Source organism: Hemicordylus capensis, chromosome 5 (genome assembly GCF_027244095.1).
Source record: "Hemicordylus capensis ecotype Gifberg chromosome 5, rHemCap1.1.pri, whole genome shotgun sequence".
Classification (NCBI taxonomy): Eukaryota; Metazoa; Chordata; class Lepidosauria; order Squamata; family Cordylidae; genus Hemicordylus; species Hemicordylus capensis.
This window is the reverse complement of record NC_069661.1, coordinates 226,948,166-226,975,159: the sequence shown is the minus strand read 5'-3', so window position 1 is coordinate 226,975,159 and position 26,994 is coordinate 226,948,166. Positions and strand designations below refer to the sequence as shown.

The following is a 26,994-nucleotide window of genomic DNA, read 5'->3' as shown; positions in this document are numbered from 1 at the left end:
GTGATTCTCTGACATTTAGCAGGGAAAGAGCAACTGGCTCTATCCAACCCCAACACAGTATCCATCCAGTGGCGGTTGCTGGTATCTGCCATATTTATTTTTAGATTGTGAGCCCTTTGGGAACAGGGGACCATCTTATTTATGTTTATGTGTAAACCACTTTGAGAAATTTGGTTGAAGCATGGTATATAAATATTCGTAGTAGTAGTAGTAGTAGTAGTAGTAGTAGTAGTAGTAGTGGTTGTATTACTGACAAGAAAGCCAACAGTCAAATGACATCATGGATATTTCTCTAATGATGGTCACAGAGTGCCGAGTGCTGAATATCAGAGAAACCAAAATCTGCCCAGTTCTTTTATGAAATTCCTTCTTCTGTTCAAGGAAGCATCTGTTAGATCATTTTTCTAAACCAGTGCCAAACCTTTCAACTTTTCTTTTTTATTGCAAGTGATGCTTCAGAAGGTTTGCTTTAAGCAACTTGTGTAACTGGAAAAGTGCATTTCGTTTTGTGAAAGTGAACATCATGCCTTCATTGGAGGGTTTCTCATGGTTCCTCTCTATTTAAATATAGTGCGATTTATCTTGGTCACATGCAAGACATTGAAGCAATTATCATGGCTCCTGATCAGTGGGCATCTACTGAATCCCTGCTAACTGGACAAAGAGGCACCATTGAAGTGGTGGCTATCTTACATTTAGCAGCAGAAAGAAGTTCAAGTGTCCCACAAGGCTCTTTGCCTTGTGTTTTTAAAACAATTGCTACCCTCCCAAAGGGGATCATGATCTTCTCACTCCTTTTTGTTACGTAAACCACTTAGAATTATTTTTTGTTGAAAGGTGGTGTATATATGGCTGGTATCTGGACTAACACCCATTTTTTGTGTGGGAGCATCTTTATTAGTTATACTAGCACAGTGGATGTCAGCCAATATAAGCAGCTAACATGCCCCACAGCATAACACGAGTATTGCAGAACCACCAGTGTCACGGCAGGGCTCCTCTGACACATGCAGCAATGGCGCTGCCCAAGAAGACATTACTGGAACTATTTACCAATTGGGCAATTGCATGTTGCACCCTACTTTCACTGGGAATTATGGAAGTAGTGTTGCAATGTGTGATGGTATAAGAGGTCTGTAGTTCTGGTACTGCCCTTTTGTGGAGGACCATCATTGCACATGTTAGAGACCCACACTGAATCAGGTGGTTCTGCAATGCTTGGGTTATGCTGCAAGAGGAGAGCTGGTCTTGTGGTAGCAAGCATGACTTGTCCTCTCAGCTAAGCAGGATCCGCCTTGGTTGCATATGAATGAGAGACTTGATGTGTGAGCCCTGTAAGATATTCCCTTTAGGGGATGCAGCTGCTCTGGGAAGAGCAGAAGGTTCCAAGTTCCTTCCCTGGCATCTCCAAGATAGGGCTGAGAAAGATTCCTGCCAGCAACCTTGGAGAAGCCGCTGCCAGTCTGTGTAGACAATACTGAGCTAGATGGACCTATAGTCTGACTCAGTATATGGCTGCTTCCTATGTTCCTATGTTCCAGTAATGATATTCAGGAACACCTCTTCTTATGTTTGTTGTCTCAGACACCATTGGATACATTAAAATGTATTTAATATGTAAATGTAAACTGGGGGGGGGGAGCACAGTGTGAATTCTTTGGATGCTTGTTAGTGATATAGGAGACCCTTCACTTTTGCAGATGCGTCTCCTGCGGTTTTGCCCATTTGCAGGGAACTTCCTTGCAATTCCTACCAATGTAGTTATTGGTATACAAGGAAGTTCCCTGCAAAAAGGCAAAACCTCAGGAGATGTACCAGCAAAAGTGAAGGGTCTCCTGTACTGCTAAGAAGCATCCAAAGAACTTAGTTTTTGCAGGGGTAGTTTCAGTCATTTGTGGGGTTTTCCTACATAGGAAACCCCTTTAACGGTCCCCTGACTAAATGGGTATACCTGGAGCAGCCTGCGAATGCCAGCTGAGATATGGTAGGCAGGCTGCTCCGGGGGGTTTAAATATCGAACCCCATGTGCCAGCTGAGAAGTGGTGAGAGACTGGACATCAAAACTTTAACCCTGCCAGAATAACCTGCATGCTTCTCAGCTGGTGTGTGTGCTGGTCCAGGAAGTTAAACTATCCAATCTTCCGCCATTTCTCAGTTGGTGCTTAGGGTTAGATATTTAAGCTTTAAACCTCCTGTTGCTTTCCAGGAACCTAACCCCATTTTGTGTGTGTGGTTAGGTTTGGTATTTGAATATCACTGTTAACATTTGCAGAACTTTCCTGGAACCTTGCCCCAACAATATTCAGGGGTCTCCTGTATACATTTTCTGTCTCAAATCTGGTGCACTAGTTATGGATCTCTGGCATTACATTATTACTCTTACATTGTAGGAAATTTTGTCTTGATTACCTGTAGTTCTCCTGAAAAACACATAAGATTTCAGCCCCCACCCCCCAGCTGTTTGGGCCCTAAGGACTATCAAGCCTGGATACAAAGGCTTATATTTTGTATCTTAAGTTGCCAGGCATCTTATTGTGAGCTTGGAAAGCCACAATTTAACCATGCCATGGAATTTGGGCTATTGGGCAGTGAGTTTTAGCAGCAAATAACAGAATGCTATACCAAAAAAAAAAAGGCAACTTGGAAACATTTGATGCTATTTGGCAACCAGATCTAGATTGCTGTGCTTAGGGAAGTCAGATTTGTTCTTTATCCCCTAGCTGCTCTTGGCCAGCTCTTTCTTCTGTGTTTTTCATTTCTCTCTCTCTGGTTTCCCTTGAGTTTCATATCTGTGGACAAGTTTTTGGAAGGTGTGTTTCTCTTCTTCAGTCATGCTCTGATTTATCAATACACTGAAAGCCAGAGCAGCACCCTTGCCACACCCACGACTACCATAATGGACTCAACATTGAGCTTCCTTTAAATATGATGCAAATAGCAAAAATTGATTTGTGCACATCCCTACTGCCAACCTTGCAGGCCTAGAATCGAGTCTTCAGAAATCAGCATCAATCTCCAGGTAACTACTGAAAGCAATCCTGGAGATTTTAGTGGTTTGATATTGTGAAGATTTTGGACAAAATACTGGGGAGGAAAAATCTCCAGTCAGAGTAGACAACACTAGTAGGGTCTAGGTAGGCTGAACACATATTTCTGTGTCAAAAATGGATTTGCAGCACTACTTCCACTCTGCAGTAGATATTACATGTTCTGGGGACACATTAGACCGACTATCTTTGACCCTTCCTGTTTCTGTTGAAACTGGGCATGTGCTTCTCAAAAAGTGGGGCGCTAACAACATTGCACATGTGCAGTCGTTGTGCAGCTTTACCTCTGTTGTCAAGAACGTCAGCATGTCTCCATTAATAAATGTGACTATTTGAGTGTGGGACAAGTACAGGTTGACCACAGATGGATGATCACATGATGTGAACTCTTAATAAAAAGTATTTAAACAAGGTGTGACAATCCTCCCTTCATCTGGAAGCACACAATAGCTGGCTTCCTGACTAATGTTGCACATGTGCAGGATATCTGTTCCCACTTCTGAAGCACAAGTGCTTACATGTGGGGGGAGTGGGGTACAATTTTTGCTGATCTACCCTTTCCCTGGAAGCACGTGGTGCAACACACAAATATGACCCTGAGGGTTGTGCGATCTTCCGTGACATATTTGTGCCTTGTACAAAGTACTTCCAGGGGAAGGGGAGATTGGGAATCCTCTCCCGACAGCATGCACAGCTGAAGCAGGAATGCATCTGCTGCATGTGTGCTGCTTTTAGCTGCATATTCTCAGTGTTAGAATGTCAGCCTTTCTGTCTTTCTCTTCTTTAAATCAGGACTACCAGGAGACAAAAATAAGCACATGCATTTTTGCCAATAGCAGTATTGTATTATATAGCTTTAGATCACTCCTTTGAATCAGGCAACATGACTATCAATTTATATATATGTAGTGGAAGCACAGAAACATTCAGACCCAACAAATCAGAAACCACACCTGCCAGGCCTCAATCATAGCTTAATCATTAGGCAAAATTTCCTGTTCTCTTTTAGTTTCAGCTGTTTAAAGTTATTTCCACAGCAATTGGGCGAGCAGTCATAAAGTAAATATTCAAGTTGAATGAGGTGGGTTGGGGCTGGGCTGGGCTCAGTTTTGCAAACAATTTCCACAGCCTTCAAAAAGTGTTCCCCACTTCAGGGTGCTACTGAAAAGCATAAACATGTTTGCTGGGGGAGAGGTGGTTGGAATTTCTGGATTCTGTGAACAGCCATGAAAACAATCTGAAGCAGTGGAAAGTAGAGGGGGTTTCAGAGACCTTATTGTGGACTTTCCATCAAGGTTTTTACATCCAAACAGAACATAACAAAGATCTGAGTTCAGCATTACATTGGATGTGATATGAGAACCCATGGAGCTATTGTTCTTTCTGGCCCACTTTATCCCTTGATCTTGGGATAGATTATGATTTAGAAACCACATACAACCTATAATATTTAACAACAACAAAAAAAGATGCTAAAACCCTCAGGCCCTTTGTTTTTGCTAATTTTCTCACCATGGGACAATTGGCAATACTGGCTTGTATCAGTAAACCTGGGGCATATCCCAGTGTTCAAATGATAGGGAGGCCAGTGGGGCCACATGCCAGCCCTCAAAGTTATTGCTTTTAGAAGGAAACATGGGGCTATGATTTGCCTACATGGGGGAGATTCAAGAGGGCTGTGGGTTACATTAAGGACCCCTCCTAACTTTCTGTCCATAATTAGAGCACTGGCATATCATCCAGTGTATTCAATGAGTAGGTAGAATACCAACATTCTTGCTTCTGACATCAGATAGAACAACTTTACAAGGATGTACTAGGATTTGCGATTCTGAAAATTGTATTTGGGAGGTGAATATTTATGACAGCACAAAACCCAGGATCTAAAGCATCTCCATGTATGTGTGTTCCAAAGCCGGTTGGGGTAAAGAGTAGAAGAACGGATGCCACAAGCCATTTACAACCATGTGGGGTGGGACGTGGAAAAGATAACATTCTGCTTTCCTAAAGGTAGCCCTATTTGTACACTTGAAGGGGAAAAAAAGATGATACTGGATCTTTTTCAGTGGCTAGGATGTCTCTTTGTCAGCCAAATGATGGTCTCTCGCTAACCCTGAGCACGGACTGACTCAGATGGCAAAGTAAGGTCAACTGAATAAGCATTTCCTGAGTAGCTTGTTTTCTTTGCAGATCTCCCATCCAAGCAATAAGTGCCAGACTTGACCTCACATAAAACATTAACTGTATTGCTGGCAGCTGGAAGGTGATCTCTCTGCAACTGCAGGACTCAGTCCAGTGGCCAATGGACACATATCCCCATAGCAAAACACCACCACACACAATAAGCACTAAGTCATTGTAGTATGCTTGTTGGCATTCTCAGCCGAGAATGCCAAGGACAGAATCAGCATGTAGAATGAACTGCCCTCTCTCACCCCTAAAGATGGTCCCTCCAGGTCAGGGTTGAGGCCCATTGGCGGAGTGGTGTGGGGAAGCTTGCTTTGCCGCTGCCCATGCTGCACTTGCTCTGTGAATAAACAGAGGACTTCAGTCTGCTAGACTGTCAATCCCAAACCCATCACGAGCATGTACTCAGAATTTACAGGCACTTATTGCTTAAACATTGGTGGTCAGAAGCTTGAATATCGTGAGTGCTAATCAAGATAGTTTTAGGGTATGTATTTTGACTGCATGTCTACCCTGCAGTCTTCTACTTGCTTCACTGATATTCCCAGGAAACCCTGGGAATCAGTATTCCTTCAGGAGTGCTAGGGATCTCTAACAAAGCATTTGTACTAAACTACAATTCCCAGAATTCCTTCAGGGAAGCCATGACAATTACCCTAAGACAAGAATAATAATTTTGTGTAGATAATATGCTCTAACTGAATCCCGCCTTTTATTATGCAAAAAGATGTAGGCACTTTAGTTCTCTAAAGAAACCAGTTCCTACTCCAGGAAGAGTCACATGTTATGTTCAACACATGTACAATCTGTGGACAGTGTACACAAGTTCAGATCTGCACTCACATACAGTTATTCACACAGGTTATGTTCAATGCACATAGGCTACCTATCGATGTCTTGCATCTGAGGGGGCCTGTGTCCACGTTCACTTTTTAAATTAATGCTTGTACAGACTCCTGTACACACAAACAACGTAATGACTAAAGAGGACTTATATTAGAAGTAGACAAGAGTGTGAGACACTGGGGGTTGTGATATCATCAGTCTGGTAGATGAATTGGATAAATTATCTGAAGTGCTAGCTCATTATTCTGATTTTCAGTTCACCTAGGTTGCTTCCACACTAGGGCCAATACCATCACTCCGGAATTGCTTTTCTGCTATCAGCTGGAAGCAGAATTAAAATTGTGGCTCCTCATGGCATTTACTATGGCACTATATTATCCAGCAAGGCCCATCTCTATGGTTAAGATCCTTAATCTATGCAGTCAAAGGGCATAGCAATCACTGGTGTTACTTTTTCTGCATTGTTCAAAAAGGGGAAACAAGGTGAGTAATGTTTGTAACTACACTCGTCACACACAAATAAGAGGCGTATTGCTTCCTATATGTATTAATCTAAAGAAATAATACAGACTATATCACTTCTTGGAGAATAAACATTATGCCTTTCCCCAAATCTAGGCTTTCAAGTCATGACCCATCACTCATTTGAAGTCACACTTAGAATAATGGACTTTTAACTTGGGTTGGATTTAGCCTTCTGTGCATGAAAGGAACATAATATTGATTTAACTCCAAACGGAAAGTGCAGAAGCTTCCTTTTCAGTTTAATTATTGCATTGATTGCAATTGCAAGGAACAGACCTCAGAAGGGAATTACCAACAGAAAATGATTATTACCAAAACACAAATTAGACCCCTTACACAAGAGAAAGCTGGGTGACCTTCCTTCCACATCTGTAAAATATCCATAGTTTGTACCTCTCTTCCCTCCTCCCTAAACAGGGATGTCAAGAATACTTTTTTGGTCTCTAATCTAATGGTTTTCAAACTTTTTAGCTTGAGGGAACTGGTTCCATGATTACTTGTTTGCCAACAAACCCCTGCATGTCATCTGGGCAACCCCACTGCATTGTAGAGATACTGGAGTAAGTTCTTGAATGCACGTCCCACTCATGTGGGGTATTGCCCTGGTCTGTGGTCCATCTTGCTCAGTATTGTCGACACTGACTGGCAGTGTCTTCCCAGGGTTTCCTAGGGATTGGGCCAGGGACGTGCTTCATGCAAAGGAGCATGGCCACTTCCTAATCTTGGGACCTTCTGCATGTGCTCCTCTGCCACTGAGCTACAGCGCCTTCTGAGGAGCATGTCCTCTAGAGCAGGGGTCTCCATTGTGGTTGGGGGAAGATGAAACTTATATAGAAGGCCCTAGTTATCTGCGGATTTGCAGATGGTGGTTTCTAGTATCTGCTAATGAGTCTTCGAGACCCAGTTTCTTTATCTGTGGTAATAAAAATAGGCGATTTTTGCCTACTCATGGTTCTTGGGCCACCAAAAGTGATTTCTGGAGAGTGCCGTACTGCTTTTATTTCTGCTTTCCTCCCATGTTTTTTGTGTGATTGTTGGTGATTTTGTGTGTGCAGGAACCTAACCCCCAGATTCTCATAGGGTTAAGGTTTCATTACTTGCAGTTTCTGTATTTGCAATTGTAGGTGAGAACACAACCCCTGTAGATAAAGTGGGTCTCCTGTAGATCAACAGTACCTGAGAACCCAAGGTTGGGAATGCCCACTCTATATCACCACTCAATACTCCCCTTGCAATTTGGTAAATTGCAATTTGGTAGCAATTAGTAAGTCACATTAGTAAGTCACAAAATTGCAATTTGGTAGCAATTAGTAAGTCACTTTTCAGGGACATTTGTCTGCTATTACTGATATTAATATTAAGGAATCCCTGGAACATAATGTGAAAACCTCTGTTCTAATGCATCACATCTTAATGTTGTTCATGTAATATGTATAATGAGGAGATAATTGTTGTGTATCAATATAAATCTTTCTTTCCATTCACAAATGCTAGTTTTAGAGTCACCTGGACTAATGGATCCAATTAATTAATCTGATCACAGAATCACTGCTATGTGTGATCAGCAAAAGGCCTACTGCATGTCAAATGTCAGGACCTTCCACAACATGAGAAGGCAAGGCAGTGTTAAGGTTACCGTTTATGAAAAGCTTGACATCCATTTAAGTATGAATGGTAACTCAGAGAAAGCAGAGAAGGGGGATTTTTCAACATAGAGAGTTTTAAGAAGGTAGTCATGCAATGGAAGGAGTCATGCAATTGTAAGTTCTTTCCAGGCCTATCTTAAGTAATACCCTAAATCAAATTTCATCAACTTAAGGAAAATATTGGAGACTATTCCACCCTCCTCCCCAGTAGCTTGTTGCATTCTTGATTTGTGTATAGAAACTTGGGTCTGGATCAGAGCAATAGTCTATGAAAAGCTATAGCAAGAGGATGGCAAAAGAAGTCCAGTGTTTAACATTTAATTCAGAACAACATACTTGCGAGTGAGCTACACTCAATTCTATAGCTTACTCTTTTGAACAGGCTATACAACCTGGGCCCTCCTGCAGACGTTGGACTACGACTCCCATTATCCATGACTATTGGCCACAGTGGCTGTGAACGATGGGAGTTGTAGTCCTAAAACAGCTTCAGGGCCAAAGTTATGCAGCCCTGTTTTTGAACATTACTGCTTTTTCTTCCATAAATCTTATCCTTCTTGAGTTTATCCTTGCATGGACAAGGTCATGGGGCACTTCACATGGCCACAAATTATTGTACAATTATTATATATCTTGATGGCTTAAAATAGTTTTCAGCTATTGATAGTGGAGGCCAAATCGTTTTCATCAGAAGAGGGGAGTTCTTATTGCCAGGAGTAACCAACATGTGAAATGGACACCGAATTCAGCTTAAGAATAGGGTAGGAGATGTTACTACAAAGGCAGTTTGTAATATGATGTGCCATCCAGTTCTTAAAGTAAAGTGTGCCGTCGATTTCGACTCCTGGCGCCCACAGAGCCCTGTGGTTTTCTTTGGTAGAATACAGGAGGGGTTTACCATTGCCTCCTTCCGCGCAGTCTGAGATGATGCCTTTCAGCATCTTCCTATATCGCTGCTGCCCGATATAGTACCAGCAGGGATCTGAACTGGCAACCTTCTGCTTGTTAGTCAAGCATTTCCCCGCTGTGCCACTTAAGGTGACTGTAGTTCTTAGCTTGTTTAAAAGTGCTGCAGTGCAGTTACCAGATGGCATTATGTTGTCCCTTTCTAGTAAGGAATTACTCTGAAATCACCAAATACACCAAGAGGAAGGAAGAAGGAATTAGGGAGTGATTAAGAAGGCATAACATCACTGAAAAGGAAAAGGAACTCCTTTTTCTTTTAATTAAACTCATTAAAATCTTAAAATTTAATGAGTTTAAGCTTTTGGGTGGGGGGAGGTCCCTTGAATTCAGGCGAAATAGTGTGGTTTCCTCAACATTTGAGTTTCTTCCAGATTTGAAAAGTTCTGGGATTGAGATATCATAGTTTTATATAAGAACAGCCCTGCTGGATCTGGACCAAGGTCGATCTAGTCCAGTATCCTGTTTCTCAGACTGGCCCAACAGAAGCCTCTGGGAAGCCCACAAGCAGGAGATGAAAGCATACCCTCTTTTCTGCTGTACCTTGCCTGCAACTGCATCCTGCCCCTGAGCCTGGAGTTGCCAATAGCCATGTAGTCTAGCAGCCATTGATAAACCCGTCCTCCATGAATCTGTCCAAGCCCCCTTTAAAGCCATCCAAACTTGTGGCCATCACCACATCCTATGGCAGAAAATTCCACAGATTATACTCTACATGAGAAGTACTTCCTTTTGTCTGTCCTAAATCTCCTGGTAATCAGTTTCATGGGATGACCCCTGGCATTCATGCTGTGAGAGAGGGAGAAGCATTTCTCCCTATCCACTCTCTCCACATCATGCATAATTTTATAAACCTCTTCCACGCCTGCTCTGAGTTGAGTTTTGAAGTCTGATTGAAGTATTCATGTGCCTCCAATAGCTGCAACCCTTCAACCTCCTTAAAGATCATTGGGGTGGGGGGAGGGGGATATTAGGACTTTGAATGAGAGAAATAACAGTGGATGTTCAACTTACTGAAATAAAAACCTCTTTCTCCACACACAAACTGAAGAGCATCAACCAGTTCAGCACCACAAAGTGTCTCAGGGGGGCCAGCAGCAGCAGAGGAACTTAATGTAAGCAAACACAGGCCAAAGTAGAAGAGATGAACGTAGGACACGGTGTACATCTTCACCTGCCAAAGAAGCAAAAAGTACTGCATCAGAGCTTCCTGTTAAAATCCTGAAGTAAGATCTGCTCTGGACCCATCCTGCCCTTACTTCATTGTGCTGTGAGCCAATCCCCTTTACTCTGAGAGACAGTTGCTGCTTCACTTCAGGCCTGACTGCCTGCCATTTTCTTGGAGGCAGGTGAAGGAATTACACTGCCACCCACAATGTGACTAAAATTAGATTTGAACCAAATTGTGAGTGGAGGGTGGAGAGTTTCTCCTCAGGGGAAATGGGGAGATTTTCCTCTGTTATCTCCCTTGCATCTCTTTTGGGACCCTGGCTCCTCACTATGTAAATTCATTCATTCATTCATTCATTCATCCAATCAATCAATCAATTTATATACTGCCCTTCCTAAAGTGGCTCAGGTCAGGGCTGTTTACATTAAAATCAAAAACACAAAATAAAACAATTTAAAAACACACACAATTTAAATCAGATTTAAAACTCATTAAAATTAAAACTAGATATCATTAAAAGCCAGGCTAAAAAGATGGGCCTTTAAGGCTCCTCTGAAGGCCTCCAAGGATGATAATCCTCTAATATTCACGGAGAACATGTTTCACAACTTAGGGGTGACAACTGAGAAAGCCCGATACCTGGTTGCCATGAGGTGAACTGGTGGCACCCAACAATGGACCCGTTCTAAAGATCTTAATGAGTGGTGGGGATCTTGTAGAGAAAGGTGCTCTCCCAGGGAACCCAGAAAGCAATTCAGGCCATGCATGAAGTTTGCAAATTGCCATGCATGCAGATTTAATATTGCAATAATAATAATTTCAAGGAAAACAAACAAACAAACAAACAAAAAAGTTCAACATTCTGAAGAGTATCAGACATACACAGGAGTATCAACATACAGAAGGATTCTGTACTTCCTGGACTGCCTGCCACTGAATTTTGCCAAAAGCAAAACTGAAAGTAAATTTAGATGATCACCATCAGGCAAAGCATCTGAGAACTTTAACAAAAACAAAAAATATCTGATGAGTTTTGTTAAGGCTAGAGAAAGCTATGTGTGTATCGTGCATTCCTAGGAAGGAAGGAAGCTGCTTCCACAAACAAAGAATGCACTTTTAGTCATTTCCACTCAGTAGATGAACATTCAGACAGTTGAGGAGCATCTTCCATGTTTCACAATGTGATAATTCCTTCAGTGCAACAGAAGAGACCAGCTCAGACCAAACCATAGAGAGGGTGGCTCAGACCAGTCCAGAAATGTGTCGGCTCTTATGCCTGCCATGCTTCTTGCTGGCCACCTCTCCAACCATTTGCCCCGTGCCCTGCCACCTCCATTCTTCTTTTGCCATTGCCTGGCAACAGCTTTTATGCTGTTGATCAAGGTGATCAAGATTGGGAGAGAACCAGATTGGGGAATGCCCGCTTTCCACTGCGTCTTCTGGTCCCTGCTTTGTCGTCTTCTGGTCCCTGCTTTGTCTTCTGGTCCCTGCACAAAAAGGATGGGATGACAAGATGGGCACCGCGGGAGATGTCTCCAGCAATAAAGGACTGCAGAAGTATGTGCACAAACACATGAGTCCTGGTGATACCAGGAACTGGGCAACTCATTTGTTTCCCAACAAAGATCACGCATGCCAGGGAAATGATACCACGTCGCCTGGCAGAAAGACCAATGTGCCGACCCAGTGCAGAAACCCTGTCCATGGAAACCTTCCTGTTGTCTAGTCATATAGAAAAAGAGGTAACACATAACCCCACAAATCTCCTGCCTATATCTGTCAATTTGCTTGTTACTTGAGCAACCTGCAACACACACCTTGTTGGCATGCACGACCTTTAACTGCAGTTTCCATACAAGACATTTTGACAGCTTCCATTCAGGGAAGGGGAGGGGGTACATGTGAATGGAACCGTTTCATTAATAACACACCTGCTCAAATGTAGCTGCCCAGCAAGACATCCTTCCAAAGGTGTTGCACATGGTATGTGGTCGGTTAGCAGGACATTGTTTTCCCTAGATGCCTGGACATGCCTGTATTATTAAGGTTCCTGTGGACAGTGCTGCTCCCGCCAGCTGTATAGAGTACTCCCCTAAGCACTGTCTATCTATCTATCTATCTATCTATCTATCTATCTATCTATCTATCTATCTATCTACCTCAGTCTTGGGCTGCTGGCTTGGAGGTGCCCCAGACTGGTGTGGTGCCATGCACTCCAGCAAAGGAAAATTTACCATCAAAGGGATAATCCAAAGTTTGGGTTCAAAGATAGCTCTTAGAATTCTTAAGTGGTTCTGTTCTACTGTTTGTACTAGCTTGTAGGGGAAGGGGGCCCCAAGCTCTTCCCTTTGGGTACAAGCATGTAGTCTTGGCCATACCTCATGAAAAGAACTGTCCTGGGTTAAACCTGGATTATGTTTGGACAGGGACGGGCTCAAAAGTACTGTGTGACAACAACATGTGCAATAAATAGACATAGCCTGTTGCTGGAACCCTGCAAGCCCCAGGGGTGGGTACCCCAGCAACACTTTTCCTGGTCCTGGCAACTGCCATGATGCAGGAGTCCAAGTGCTCCCTCTGGCAGTCTGGTCTTGACGCAACATATACCCATGTGTTTTGGGGGTTTTTTTGCCCCTCACGACCTCCTGGCTTGCCAGGGATTGCTCTAATCCATGGATGCCCTGCCCCAGGATGCCCCATGGCAGCCAGTTTACATATGCCTCATTCTGAGCTGTTTGAATGTGGACAAGGATCTATCCCTGGTGTTTCCCTACTCTGCCCACTTGAGACTGCCCAGACACATGGAGCAGCCTCGACTCATTGGGAATCCGGAAGGGTTGAGTGGAAGGTATGGAGTATGTGTTCTATTAACAACAAGGGATAATGGGAGCACCACACCAGCGGGGGCCCCTAGAGTTGGATGGCCTACCTCACGAGAGTGCAGTCCAATGGAGACTCAAAGCTCACCCTGCGCCTTTGCCCACAAGCCAGAGGCTGCGAGACCGCTGCTCAGTGGTCATATTTGGGATGATTCCCGGGCTCACAGATTAACCACAGGTTCATCTACCTGAGGTTTCAGACTACGTCCAAAGCAGCGGTGGAGCGGGACCACCAGCGGCCCATGTGCGGCCGCAGCGGCCGCCCCCGCTAACCCCACCCCCTGTGTCTGACGTCACACGCGGGGCTAGCCACGCCCCCGCGTCTGATGTCAGATGCAGGGGGCATGGTGTGGCTTCTGAACGGAGCCTTGAGGCTCCGTTCAGGAGTTGCAGTTTAACTACCGAAGGGGCTGCGTGGCCCCTTTGGCAGTTAAACAAAGGAGCCCAGGAGCGAAGAGCACCAGCCTGAGTTTAGCTCCCGAAGGGGCTGCGCAGCCCCCGCTCGGGAGTTAAACTACCACCCCCGCATCTGACGTCAGATGCGGGGGGGCATGTCGAGGCCGCAAAGCGTGGCCCCTGATTGGGCACGGCATGGGTTCTTTGCACCCGTTCACCCAATAGTAGCTCCGCCCCTGGTCCAAAGGTGCTCCCCCCTCTTTCTACCCCACCTCACCCCTTCATCAATAAACTTGTTTGCTTTCTCCCTTCCATTTCAGGAACAGACAAAACAGACAAGTTTGTTGTTGGGAATTGTAATTTTTTAGTTTTTATTTATTGAGATTGTTTTTTATCTGTTTTATGAATTTTAACTGTCTTTTATTGTTTTTATATGTTATGTTTTAACTTTGTAGACTGCCCTTGTCTATATCAGGCAGCTTAGAAATATGATAGTTAGCTAGCTATCATAGATAGACAGACAGACAGACAGACAGACAGACAGACAGATAGATAGATAGATAGATAGATAGATAGATCTAACACTACAAATGGAACATCTGCATCACCTCAAACATAATTGCTCACCGCAAACACCGAAGGGATCCCAAGCAAAAGGCCCCAATGCTGGTGCAACTGGAGCTGCAAGCTAGATATTTGGCACAGAGGGAAAGCAGCATCTCTCTTGGCTGGTTTTCAAGAAGGGTTCAGAGTCCCATACGTGGGCCCAAGGGTATTCTGTTTATCTAAAAACCTCAAATCAGTAGAAGGTTTGGAGGATGTGATTTGTAAAGAAATCGTAGTGTGTCTAGGCCCTTTGCAAGCCTCCCTCTGCCCAATCTTAGGATTTTCCCTTTGGAGGTAGTTCCAAAAAATACACACTGGGGAAGTTCCATTTGATTCTACATTTGACTCACCCCAGGGGCAACTAGGTGAACAACTTTATTGATCCAACTTTATTGCTCAGCCAAATATAATGCTTCTTCCAATGAGCAGTGGTCTTTGTGTGCTAGTGCAGGCCGGGAGCTTGCATGGTAAAATATGACATCAATCAAACAATCAATCAATCTTTATTACGGTCATAGACCAGCATAAACTGCCCTGAGCCATTTTGGAAGCGCAGTATATAAATAGAATAAATAAAATAAAATAAAATAAAATAAAGTATAAGGGATGATTACATATTACACATAAAAATTAAAATTAAAATTAAAAGCTTAGGAGTGCACAGTGAAAGCATATAATGAAGGACTATGATAAAAGACTATAAGAATGAAATTAGAAGTAAAATTTTAAAATAAAACTATGGCTATCTAAAACAAAGCAAGACCACAGACTAACTGACCCTTAGTGGCCACGATCTGAAAATTGCAATTAAAAAAGGGTACAAATATTTATAAAAGGCATCATAAAAATATCATTTTAAAAGACCTAAAAGAGAGAAGCAAGAATGCATTGAAAAGTAATATGAAGAAACATGGAGGCATAATATCGTACAAAGGCAACTATAGACATAGTAAGAGTCTGATCAATTTAGGGCAAGGTAAAAAGCCAAGAAGCTGTGGGACTGTAGTACTGTAGGAGTGCTGGGCTCCCATAAAGTGCTCTGAGGCAGCAGGCAAAGGTGTGCTCAAGTTAGTCCATAAAGTTGGGCGCTTGGAATGAGCCAGTGGTCATCACTCGCTGGATTTTAATCGCTGACGTGCAGAACCTGGCAACACTGTAAAGTGGTGGTGGGGTTGCTATCAGATAGCAGTAAAGAGGCATAAAATTGGTCTGTATGATCAGGATACTTATGTAATAATGGTAGAATGAAGGTGGCACAAATGTCCCTGTGGTACAAACATGACAGGAGGAGGTGCCCGGTTGATTCTACTTGCCCTGCATCGCAGAGGCATTGACGTTCCAAGAGTGGGATCTTCCTGTATCGTCCCTCAAGCACGGCTCCAACGCTCCAGCATGAAGGCCCTCCTGTGCTTTGGGACTTCCAGTTGTGTTAGGTATGCCACAGGAGAGGCAGTATATCTGAGTCCTTCACTGATGAGGGGGAAACGTGCTGAAACTTTCAAATGCAGAACAAGAAACTGAACAGTTCATGAGGAAATAAGAACCCAAAGAAATAAGAACCCTAGAACTTGAAGCCTAGCAAAACAAAATCATCAGGTTCAAGGGTTCTTATTTATTTGATAAAGCTCTCCCCATGGGTTGTTCAGTTTCTTGTTCTGCATTTGAAAGTTTCAGCACTTTCCCCCCAACAGTGTTTCACTTACGTATATGGTTTGATGCCATGCTGCATTTTTGGGCTGATCTCCTCTTTGTCAGCCCTCCCACCACCTTTGCTTGTGAACATGCCTTGTGCAACTTTGCCTGTTGATGGCAGCCTAGGGGTTCCCTTGGCCCCTGAGGAGACCAAGGGTCCATTCACAACCCCTCAATTCCTGGGTATAGAGCTTGATTCCATCTTGAGTTTGTCTTGCCTATCCAAAACTAAGTTGGTGGCCATGAGGGAGCTTGTCTCTGCTTTCCTCTTTAGGAAGGTCACTCTACAGGTTCTTGTGGGCCATCTTAACTTTGCTTGCAGGGTCGTTGCTCCCAGAAGGGCTTTTTGTCATTGTATTCACTCTCTCATGACACAGCTTAAGATGCCACATATCAGACTGCTTTGGTGTGACTACCTTGCAGTTGTGCACATAGTTAATAGTCTACCAGATCACCTAGGGTCATGGCCTGGGTCAATATTTAAGTCCAACATTTCCTTTAAGGCTCACCATGTCCCAGCTTTAGATAATGATATTGCAGGTGACCTTTCGCACTTCCAGTTTTCCAGATACAAGGATCTCACACCGAAGGCAGATCCAGCACCACTACCACTTCCATGGAACATTTGGGTGTGTGGGGATGTGAGGTAGCCCCGGCTATGATGGCATCCTTGGTCGCCTCCACCAGGGCATAATACAAGTGGGGTTTTTCTCAGTTCTGGGAATGTTTAGGCTTCCAAGTACGGCAGGTTATCAGGATGTTTCTGCTGCTCATGTTTAAAAGTTGATGGTGTCTCTCAATGGGAAGGGTCCTTCTTCCCGCGCCATTCCAAGTATCTTGCCTTGATCACCTTCTTCTTCAAGGCGGCTGGTTCCAAGGACTCTTGTAGTGATTTTGGAGTTAGGAGAACAGTGCAAGGCTGGAGCAGGGAGGACTGTTGGTTCCCTGACACCAGGTTGCCACTGAAAGTTCCTTCTCTGGTTAAAGTCTTTTCTGTTTTGCCCCTGGTTTTCAGTTCAGCATTTGAAGTTTGCCTTTTTAGGGCAGCCTACCTATTACTTATTATTACTTATTACCTATTACTTATTATCATATTATGTGAAATCCCAGCTCCCTTGAGAAGTCCATATTACTGGGGAAAGTTGAAGGAAAGAGAAGAGGATGACCAGCAGCAAGATGGATGGACTCGGTTACGACATAAGAACAGCCCTGCTGGATCAGGCACAAAGCCCATCTAGTCCAGCATCCTGTTTCACACAGTAGCCCACCAGATGCCTCTGGGGAGCCCACAGGCAAGAGGTATGTGCATGCCCTATCTCCTGCTGTTGATCCCTGCAACTGGTATTGAGAGGCATTGTGCCTCTGAGGCTGGAGATGGCCCACATCCATCAGACTAGTAGCCATTTATAGACATGCCCTCCATGAATATATCTAAGCCCCTTTTAAAGCCATCCAAGCTGGTGACCATCATCACATCCCATGGCAAGGAATTCCATAGATTAATTACACACTGTGTGAAAAAGTACTTCCGCTTGTCAGTCCTAACAGCACTGAATGCACCACTGAGAGACTTTAAAGGCCAAGTAGAAGACAGATCATCCTGGAGAGAATCTATCTATGTGGTCGCTAAGAGTCGACACCAACTTGATGGCACTTAATCAATCAATCAATCAATCAATCAACCAACCACCTATTACTGTTTTTTGGTGTGCCCCAGTTGAGCAAGCTACTACCCTGCTCTTCTCTATTGATTTCTTCAATAGATGTTTGTGCAAGGATGACATAGTATTGCAGGAGGGAAGTCTGGGACTGCGTAATAGATTTTCCAGAACTGACCATTTGGATAAGGATGTGTCTATTTGGGTGAAGGGTGGGCAGGCAGAGGAGCTTTGCCCTGCTCAGCACTCCTGCACTATTTATTGCATAGGCCCAAGGGCTTTGGATTGCTGCTATTACAAAACAATGATCTGCCTCTCACCCAGTTTTAATTCTTGTCCATTTTCAGGGGTTCTCTGACCATGGCCAACCTTCCTCGGGATCATTTTGGCTCACACTCCTTAGGACTGGTGCTGCTTCTGTGGCAGCTCTGGAAGAAACAAGGGAGGAGGCCTTGAAACAGGGTGGTAGATAGACTTCTAGGGCATAAAAGATTCATGTCTGGAAGGGATTTAATTGGAACTCCCCCTTCCTTTTTTCATCCTACTCCGCACACTTCTAATCTTGCTCTTTGCTTCTCCAGATTCATCTATTATCGCTTGAGTTACTTTGGTCTGAATCACAGGACACAGTATCCCTTTGGGGGCATCACATTTGGGTTTTTGGCAGGGAACTGTCCTATACTGGGCATGTTGTAGGGGATGAGCTGGAGTGACCTGCTGCCCACCTTGAAGCCCTGGTGTCATGGCAGACACCACCTGGCCTGTTGGTCTTAGATCTGGGGGAAATGACCTGGCTCATGTATCCAGCCTGGAGCTCCTATTGGTGTTAGCAAGGGACTTGAACAAAATAATGGCTTTATGCCCTAGGGCCATCTTTGGTTTTGTTGAAATGCTGCCACTCTTTAGTTGACCAGGGAGTTATTCGCACATGGCTTCAAGCTGCGGGGTAAATGTTGAGCGAAGCCATGTTGAATCACACTCGTGGCATTGAGGGAAGCAGCCCATCCCCTCTACTCTCAGTTTTTGTTTTGATGCAAGTTCACATGTTTTCCTCTGTGTTTTCCTTCTAGCCAATGGGGGAGGGGGGAGGGAGAGAGAGAGATTACTAAAGAGCTACATCTGCCTTTCAAAGACAGTATCCCTCTTATCATGCTAATGATTCTAAGTCAGTGCCTCTCCCTACTTGCTCCTCAGTTGTCAGAAAAAGTAGCTTTAAACCAGCATTTAAAAAACCCGGAAATACCTGGAGATAAGCTAGAATTTGCAAGACAAAGCCCAACTTGTGTGTAGAGTGGGTCCAATGATCTTGACAGGCCTTTGGGGTAAGTTTGGCTGGTGTGTGAATGCACACACTCTCTCCTGAAGGCCTGTCTGTAAAGCCCTGTCTGTAAAGCCTCCCGCAGCTCAGGATGTGGGAACATTAAACCAGTCCAGGAAGAAAGCAAGTGCCAAAGTGGCTCAGATGCTCTCCTAGCGAGGGTTTTTCCCCTCAGCAAGCCAGAATTCCACATTGTCAGGCGTGACATCTTCAGCCAGGACAGCATCCATTTATCCCGGACTGGCAACAAGACTTATATAGTGCATTTGAAAGCGGGCATTGCCCTTGTTTTGGTCAGGCATCTGAGTGGCAGGCTAGGCGCTGCTTGTTAGTGCGCTTGCCTGTGGCAATGGAAGCTGGGGAGCAGCTTGGGGTTAACCCTTGGAAGGGAATTACTGAGCAGAATTAGGGTTGTTGTTGTTCTCCTTTTATTTTAGTGTTTTGGTTCCTGTTTATTTAAATGGTTAGGCCAAACAAGAAGGGAAGCACCACACCAACAACAATGGAAATGAAAAGCAGGAAGGGTGCAAAGATAAATTATTATTATTATTTAAAATCAACTTGTCTCGATGTGTCTCGATATCATTTGAAGTAGAATCCCTCTTCCTCAGGGGCAAATCTTATATAACACAATGTAAAGCTTCTCACAGACTGATGACAGTCAGAAATGTGTTCAGACTTTGTTTTTTCAATAAACCATCCTTGTACCATTCCTTAAATGGTTAAGATCTAGCCTGTATGTATGTATGTATGTATGTATGTATGTATGTCTACTACATTTATATCCCACTCTTCCTCGAAGGAGCCCAGAGTGGTGTTCATGATTATATTTATCTTCACAACAATCCTGTTAGGTAGGTTAGGCTGAGAGATAAGTAACTGGCCCCGAGTCACCCAGTGAGTTTCATGACTGAACGGGGGTTTGCTGAATGGGTGTGGGTCTGGGACAGACTTTGCTTGTCTTGGCTTTGCTTTGGCCCTTACACCTGGGTTCTCGTTGGCACCCTTCTTGGCAGTGCAACTGATGGCACTGCTGGGGAGGAGTGCGAATCCTGCTATTCTTAGATTGGGGTTTCTAGTTTAGGCTGATCTCCAGCTTCCCTTTATTCACATTGAAGGGCAAAGGCTCTGGCTTCCAGACAAGGCTTCAGCTCTTGTTTAGAAATTAAACACTCTTCACCACATTCCAGACAACAACAGGAACCAAAGCAAATCACATCACATGTCGCGAAGGGTCTTGTGACTCAGTACTGTGGAGTTAGTTTGAGGGTTCTCAAGAGAGATCCCATCCAACTCTAACATTCCATGAGTGTATGGAATACTTGGCTTTCTGAGGAGAACTGCTAACTGGGCAAGGAGGCACCTTTCTAAGTGGTGATTCTCTTTATATTAAGTAGGGAGGGGAAGGGAGCAACTGCCCCTACTCAGTGCCACCACAGCATCCTTCCAGTGGCTGCTGCTGGTTTCTACTTTGTATTTATTTTTTGATTGTGAGCCCTTTGAGGACAGGGGGCCATCTCCTTCTTCTTTTTCTATATAAATTGTTTTGAGAACTTTTGTTGAAAAGCAGCATATAAATAATAGTCTAAGTGGTGCTGCGGGGAAATGCTTGACTAACAAGCAGAAGGTTGCCGGTTCGAATCCCAACTGGTACTACATTGGGCAGCAGTGATATAGGAAGATGCTGAAAGGCATCATCTCATACTGCACAGGAGGAGGCAATGGTAAACCCCTCCTGTATTCTACCAAAGAAAACCACAGGGTTCTGTGGGCGCCAGGAGTCGAAATCAACTTGATGGCACACTTTACCTTAGAGAACTATGCCTGTCTTATTGCTGTGTACAAGTTTTTTACATTAAACACAGTGGAAACAGTCCATAGCTTCCAGAGACTTCCCAGACTTTCAGTAGTTTAAACTCTTCCTAACAATCTAAGCCAAACGGGGTTGCCAAAGTTCATACAAGGCAGGCTCCTGTGCCTTTGATAGGGTCACAAGCAGAAGTACTTCCCCCAGCCACAGTAGCATGGTAGCGGAAAAAGTTGCACCTGCCAAACTTCTCTTTGTGGTTCAACTATTAAAAGCATGATATATATCGATCCTGGCAACTCCTAGGTAAACCCATGAAACATTAATGTTGTCCGTTTAGAGAGTTTAAATCAACAGATAGCATGGTCCAACTGCGAATGGCAAGGCCAAGTGGGTTGGGTGTGGTCCAGCTACCAAAGCAACTCTAAAACCCTGTGTAAATGCGGTTTAAATTAGGATTAGCAGCTGCTTTGTGTTACTGGAGCAGCACAAAGCAGCTGCATCATACTGATCTTTCCTGGACATCAGTGACAATTTAATCACATTCTTCACAGAACGTTTGAAGAAACAGACGGAAATAATCTATTTATTGTAAACACAAGCACCATCTAACCGCAAGAAGGGCAGAAGCATTTTTGCTGGCTTGTTGGCCTCGGCACCTCAGCACCTTCTAGACTGAATTCTGGTTTTCATATAAGCAGTCTATTTATATCCATAAACATGATTTTGCAACATTCCACCCTATTCTCCCGACATTCTGTCACACTGTCGTGTAATCAAGAGCCAAAAGGATGGCACTATTAAGTGGTGCAGCGGGGAAATGCTTGACTAACAAGCAGAAGGTTGCCGGTTCGAATCCCCGCTGGTACTATATCGGGCAGCAGCAATATAGGAAGATGCTGAAAGGCATCATCTCACACTACGTGGGAGGAGGCAATGGTAAACCCCTTCTGTATAGGAAAACCACAGGGCTCTGTGGGCGCCAGGAGTCGAAATCGACTTGACAGCACACTTTACCTTTATGTAGACAGGGGCAGATAGATTCCCATGACTGGTGGTCACCAGGGATGGGAAGCTACAGATTTAGACCGAACCCCAGTGCTGTCTGAGTGCAGTCCTTTACTTTCTCCATATAAACAAATGGCTGCAGTTGTCTTCAATGTGGGGCAGGGAATAAAGCTTCAGTTGGAAACCAGTAGTTCTAAGGGCAAAACCTATCCTTAGGAACCCATGAAGTTGCTTTATACTGAGTCAGACCATTGGTCCATCTAACTCAGTATTGTCTACCTCGAAGTAGGCAATGCATGGCTCTCCAGATGTTGCTCAACTCCTTCACCCCCAGCCACAATTTATTACAGCTGGGGGTGGTATGAGTTGGAGTCCAGAAACATCTGGAGAGCAGGCAAACACTCTTGCCTGCGCTTGGTCCACACTGACAGGCAGCCACTCTCCAAGGTTTAGGAAGAAGTCTTTCCCACCTCTACCTGGAGACACCAAGGATTGAACCTGGGACCTTATGCATGCAGATCCTATGGTCTACCATGAGCAACAACTCTTCATCGGGCACAGTATGGCCTGGCCCTCACAGACAGGGGTCCACAGAGGGGTTCACTGTGGACCCATTACACACCCATTATAACGATGTGCATTTTCTAGCCAACAGCATAACTATATATGAGTCATTGCCTTCTATCCTCATGGTGACATTGCCATAGTGAAATCCAACACAAGGCCAAAGAGATACGTCAAGGGGGATTAAGAACCCCCCCCCCAATTTGTAATAAGAATCTTGCCTCAACTTTTGTCATGTTAAAAAGCAGTCTAGAAACTGAATGCATGAACATAACTCTGTGTGGCAGAAGAATCCTCTATAAATGGCACAGCACATGGCATTGTGCATTTAATCTTTAAGCAAGCTCTGAAGAGTCTGTATATTTAACATCACATCTAATAAATAACACCAAGACGTTTAGTAGAGAGGTAAGCCACTTGCTGATTTCATGGTTTTGCTTCTCAGGTTACAGCTGAAAGAAAGAAAGAAAGAAAGAAAGAAAGAAAGAAAGAAAGAAAGAAAGAAAGAAAGAAAACTCTACTTTCCTACTCTCAATGGAATGACGTTGCATATCTTAGAACTCCGTGTAATTAACAGTGTGTTCTTGAATCACATCTGGCCTTGCCTCAAGCATAAATCTCATTTAACAATGTTATCTATATTTTTGAGTGTTTGCAGCAGAGCTACATTGTGAGAGAAATATAACCTCATCCTAGGACAAGAGACAAGGTCACCATGCCCCCCCCCGACTCCTTTGGTGCAAGCCAAGAGAGTGACACAATGCAAAGAACTTCCAACACTTCCCTCCAAATTATAAAACAAATCAAGAATTTACTGAGTTTGGCAAAGAGTCATGGACCATACAAACCTCAACTGTAACACATATAACAATCCCTTAAAGATCATTCAGAACATTGATAGCACATCTTGTTTTGTAACTTTACAGTACTTTTCTATGTAAATGGGACGGTGGGAGACATAAGAAGATACTTACAACGATCTAACAATTTGGCCGCTGGTCTTTTCAACAGGTCAGGGTGTGTCCAATTTATTGTGTGTCCAAATTGCATGGGAAACAGGGGCCTTTAAATACATGCCCTGGCACATGGGTGGAGTTTATGGGAGCATCTGATTACATTTGGACTCTGAATCCAACTCGGTACAGTGCAAGACTGTCTAAACAACCCTATAATGAATGACCAATTGTATTTCACAGCTGGAATTGCCAGGGATCTCTCCTTCAGGAGAAGATCCAACATCTACTGCATTCAGAGAGTAGCAGTCCAAAACAGTGGCACTGATGGAAGCCAACAGATGGCTCGCTCCGTGGCTTTTACACCTTCCTTGCCTCCCCCAGCTCCTCCCATTCGGCAAGCTTTAAATCAAGCAGCGCGTAGAAACGCTCATGCGGAATTTGGGTGGACGCTGATTCGTGACCATCTAAAACAATGACGCTTGCAGCTTACTGGAAACGCCTTGTAGTGACACAGCAGTGGCGGCAGGATTGCTTTACATTCAGTCACACAGCGTACAGTGGAATTCATACATTCCTTTCTATATCTCCTCAATTGCTTGGCTTCCTATGGAACTGTAAGGTGAAAGTATCCATCTGTGCAAAGGAAACACGTGTGTATAACTGTCACACTGTCAAAGAGAATAGAACCATAAATTAACGCTCAATATGATGGATGCCATCACAGTAACACAAAGATCTGAACAAGATGACTTAGGGCACTGACTGTATGGAGGGGTTTTCTGAGCAACACTCAGAAGCTACACCAGTGTGCCGAGTGCTTCTAGTCCATATGGAGGAGTATGGTTTTATAGAATGAATGCAGGTGGTAGAATCCAAAAGAATGTCTGCAATGGAACCTTCCTCCCATAGTATTTCATAGCTCTTTTTCAATATGCCTTTCCCTCACTAAGAACAGGGCTAAAACTAAAATCTCAAGTTCATGCATTAGGGACCAAGTCCGTAGGAATTCACTCAATAGCTTGCATTATTCTTATTATTCTGATGATGATGCTTCACTGCATCTATGGTGAGGCTGCCTTCTGTTATAAATAAAGTCAGTTCCATTGACTTCAATAGACCACTACTAGATGGCAGAAATTAGGGGTGGTCTGTACCATATTTGGGGATTTACATTAAAAATACTGGTTACTTTATCTGTTCCTCCCTCAAATAAACTGGATACCTCTTTGCATGTCCATATAGTTTTGGGGCTGTAATCCTGATCCTTCAATGGATATTGATTTCAGCAAGATTAGGATGACACCCTGTTTCTGCTGTACATTATGTTACTTACACCCTCCCTCTCTTTTAAAATGGATTATTTCTACTCAGACAAGTCAATTTTAAAAAACAAAATTGGCACCTCCTGTATTGGAGACTTTGTCAGCTGCATAAAACTCTGCCTGCAAGTGGGGGAAAAAAAACTTAATCCTTGAAGGATATAATTTTGCTGAGAATGGAAACTTATGTGAAGGCCAGCTGACAGAAACAGAGAGGTCAGTGAATCTACTGAAGCCAACTTTACCTAAAAAGAGTTTATGTTCCTCAGGAGCAATGAATAGTAATACAGTATAGAAATTCAAACTTTGCTTGACAAAACCCTCTCTGCAAAAGACAAAACAAAACTGGACAAAGAGGACATTTCCACTTTTTTTAATGCAGTTACTTAAACTTTCATGAATATGCATGGCCAGCAAAAACTGTACATGGTTTCTATTTTAGCAAAGGAAAAACAAACTTCACTTTTACTTTAACAGGAAAGCATAAAAAAAAGTAAATGTACAATAGTGCCAGTAGCAAACAGCTGCAACAAAAGTTGTACGTTGCTGCCTTCTGTGTTAACTCTGTGCATATAGGAGCCTTAGAGAATTGAACCAGCAGCAACCCAATATCTAATGGCTATCACAATGCACCTGCAGAGAATGGCTATCACATTTTTATCACATCTAATGGCTATCACATTTGCACCTGCAGAGAAACCCCAAACTTCTTATCCCATGCTCAGTAGCATCAGTTCTAGAAAATGATGTAAGTGGACATTTCAGATATGACACATCCAGAATTCTGCAAAAAGTTTCCCCAACACAAGTTGCATTCTTAAGTACCTGCAAGAGATTTACCTTTACAGTCACTTAGCTGTGCTCAGACCAACCATCATAAGCAGTCACTCCTCAGCTCTGCTCAGATTGTCTGCTCAGCATTTTAGCAATGATTCCCAGAAGAGAAATAATGCCACTGAAAAGTGCATAGCAGTCTTCTAACCAGAATCAGATCACACACATAATAAAATAACACCCCCCAAAAGAGAAATCAAATAGGAAGAAAGATTTACCTTCAAGAAATCACAAAAGCAGCACTTAAATAATTGTGTTGAAAGACTGTTGATTTTTTCCATTGCTTCTTAAGTGCAAACTCTGGAAATGAATTGGTTAGCAGTAATAATGAGGGGGAAAAAGAAAAAGAAAAATCCAGAGAGAGGTGAGATGCTGAAAGCAATGTCACATTTCAATATTGAGGACTTTATTCCATTGCGCAGGCTCTATCTGCTCTGATTTTAGCAGTGACAGTGAGATTTAGCAAACAGAAGAGGGATTTAGAGAAAATCCTCACATTTATCTACATTACACAGACACTGTAGACAGGAAACAGCTGGGGGAACATTTGCCTTCTTTCTCTCTCTCTCCCTCTCTCTCTCCCTCTTCTGGTAAAGTTACCGAGTCAGGACTTTTTGGGCATGGTGACAAATAACATCATACCTTTGCATTTTGAAACTGGAGCACAAGCATGTTTTTTTCCTCCCTCCTTAGAAGAATGTACATCACTGATGGGGAGAAAAGAAATGGTTTAAGAAGTCAAAGAAGCTGAAGCTGCAATGGGAAACTCAATGTGGGATGGTCACGTTTCAGCCGGCTGTAGTACATGCATATATTGGCTCAGGCACCTTTGCACTGTGTGAGCTGAGAAGCCGGGCATGCCTGCGCCTTGTGCCGTAATCAAAACCAGCTCCTGATAACATTAACCCCGAATTTGTTATTTGCAGGCAGATAATGGTTTTTAGGGGGACTTCCTAGGTTTTACTAAACTGAAGGAATGAGATGACATAGGAAGCTGAATTATATAGAGTCAGACCATCTAGCTCCATATTGTCTACCCTGACTGGCAGCAGGTCTCCAGAGCTTCAGAATCATGATATACACTCAGATGATGCTTGTTGTTAGGGGGACTTCTGAACTTGTAGTAAACTGGATGAAAGAGATGCTACAGGGAGCTGCCTTAAACGGAGCCAGACCATTGCTCCATCTTGTCTGTACTGATTGGTAGTGGCTCTTCTCCAGGATTTTAGGTGATCTTTCTCAGCCCTACCTGGAGATGTTGGGGATTGGATCTTGGACCTTCTGCATGCAAAGCAGATGCTCTACCACTGAGTTACAACCCCTCCCCGAACTTTGTGACCACTTTGTGATCTTTATTTACTACCTGGAGAAGGAGAAATATGGGAGCAGCTTAAATGAACACAAGAGGTATGGTTGGGTATAGGTAAGGGGTTATTAGCTATAGGCATAAGATCAGTATTAACAGTACAGAGAAATGGCTCTTGAAATAAACCAGTGATAAAAGAACCCACTTGTCAGGGTGTTACAAGGTCTAGGCTGTTAACTAGAGGTGCATCTAGGTAACTTTGGAGC

At 43.6% G+C, this 26,994-nt stretch overlaps 1 protein-coding gene across 6 annotated transcripts in view; it reads right to left on the bottom strand.

The window, feature by feature from the left end:
- The window catches only part of IGF1 (insulin like growth factor 1), a 110,897-nt gene extending 84,747 nt beyond the window's left edge, over positions 1–26,150 (bottom strand). For 3 of the 6 annotated variants that reach the window (XM_053257616.1, XM_053257621.1, XM_053257618.1), the window contains exons 1-2: positions 25,641–25,978; positions 10,229–10,388 (exon numbers count right to left, since the gene is read on the bottom strand). In XM_053257616.1, the coding sequence (XP_053113591.1) occupies positions 10,229–10,388; positions 25,641–25,703 (223 nt within the window). In that variant the 5' untranslated portion in view covers positions 25,704–25,978. Of the gene's footprint in view, positions 1–10,228; positions 10,389–23,287; positions 23,409–25,428; positions 25,524–25,640; positions 25,979–26,064 lie in introns of those variants that run through there. The other 3 variants (XM_053257617.1, XM_053257620.1, XM_053257619.1) reach the window with 3 other exon arrangements.
- Between the last annotated feature and the right edge of the window lie 844 nt (positions 26,151–26,994).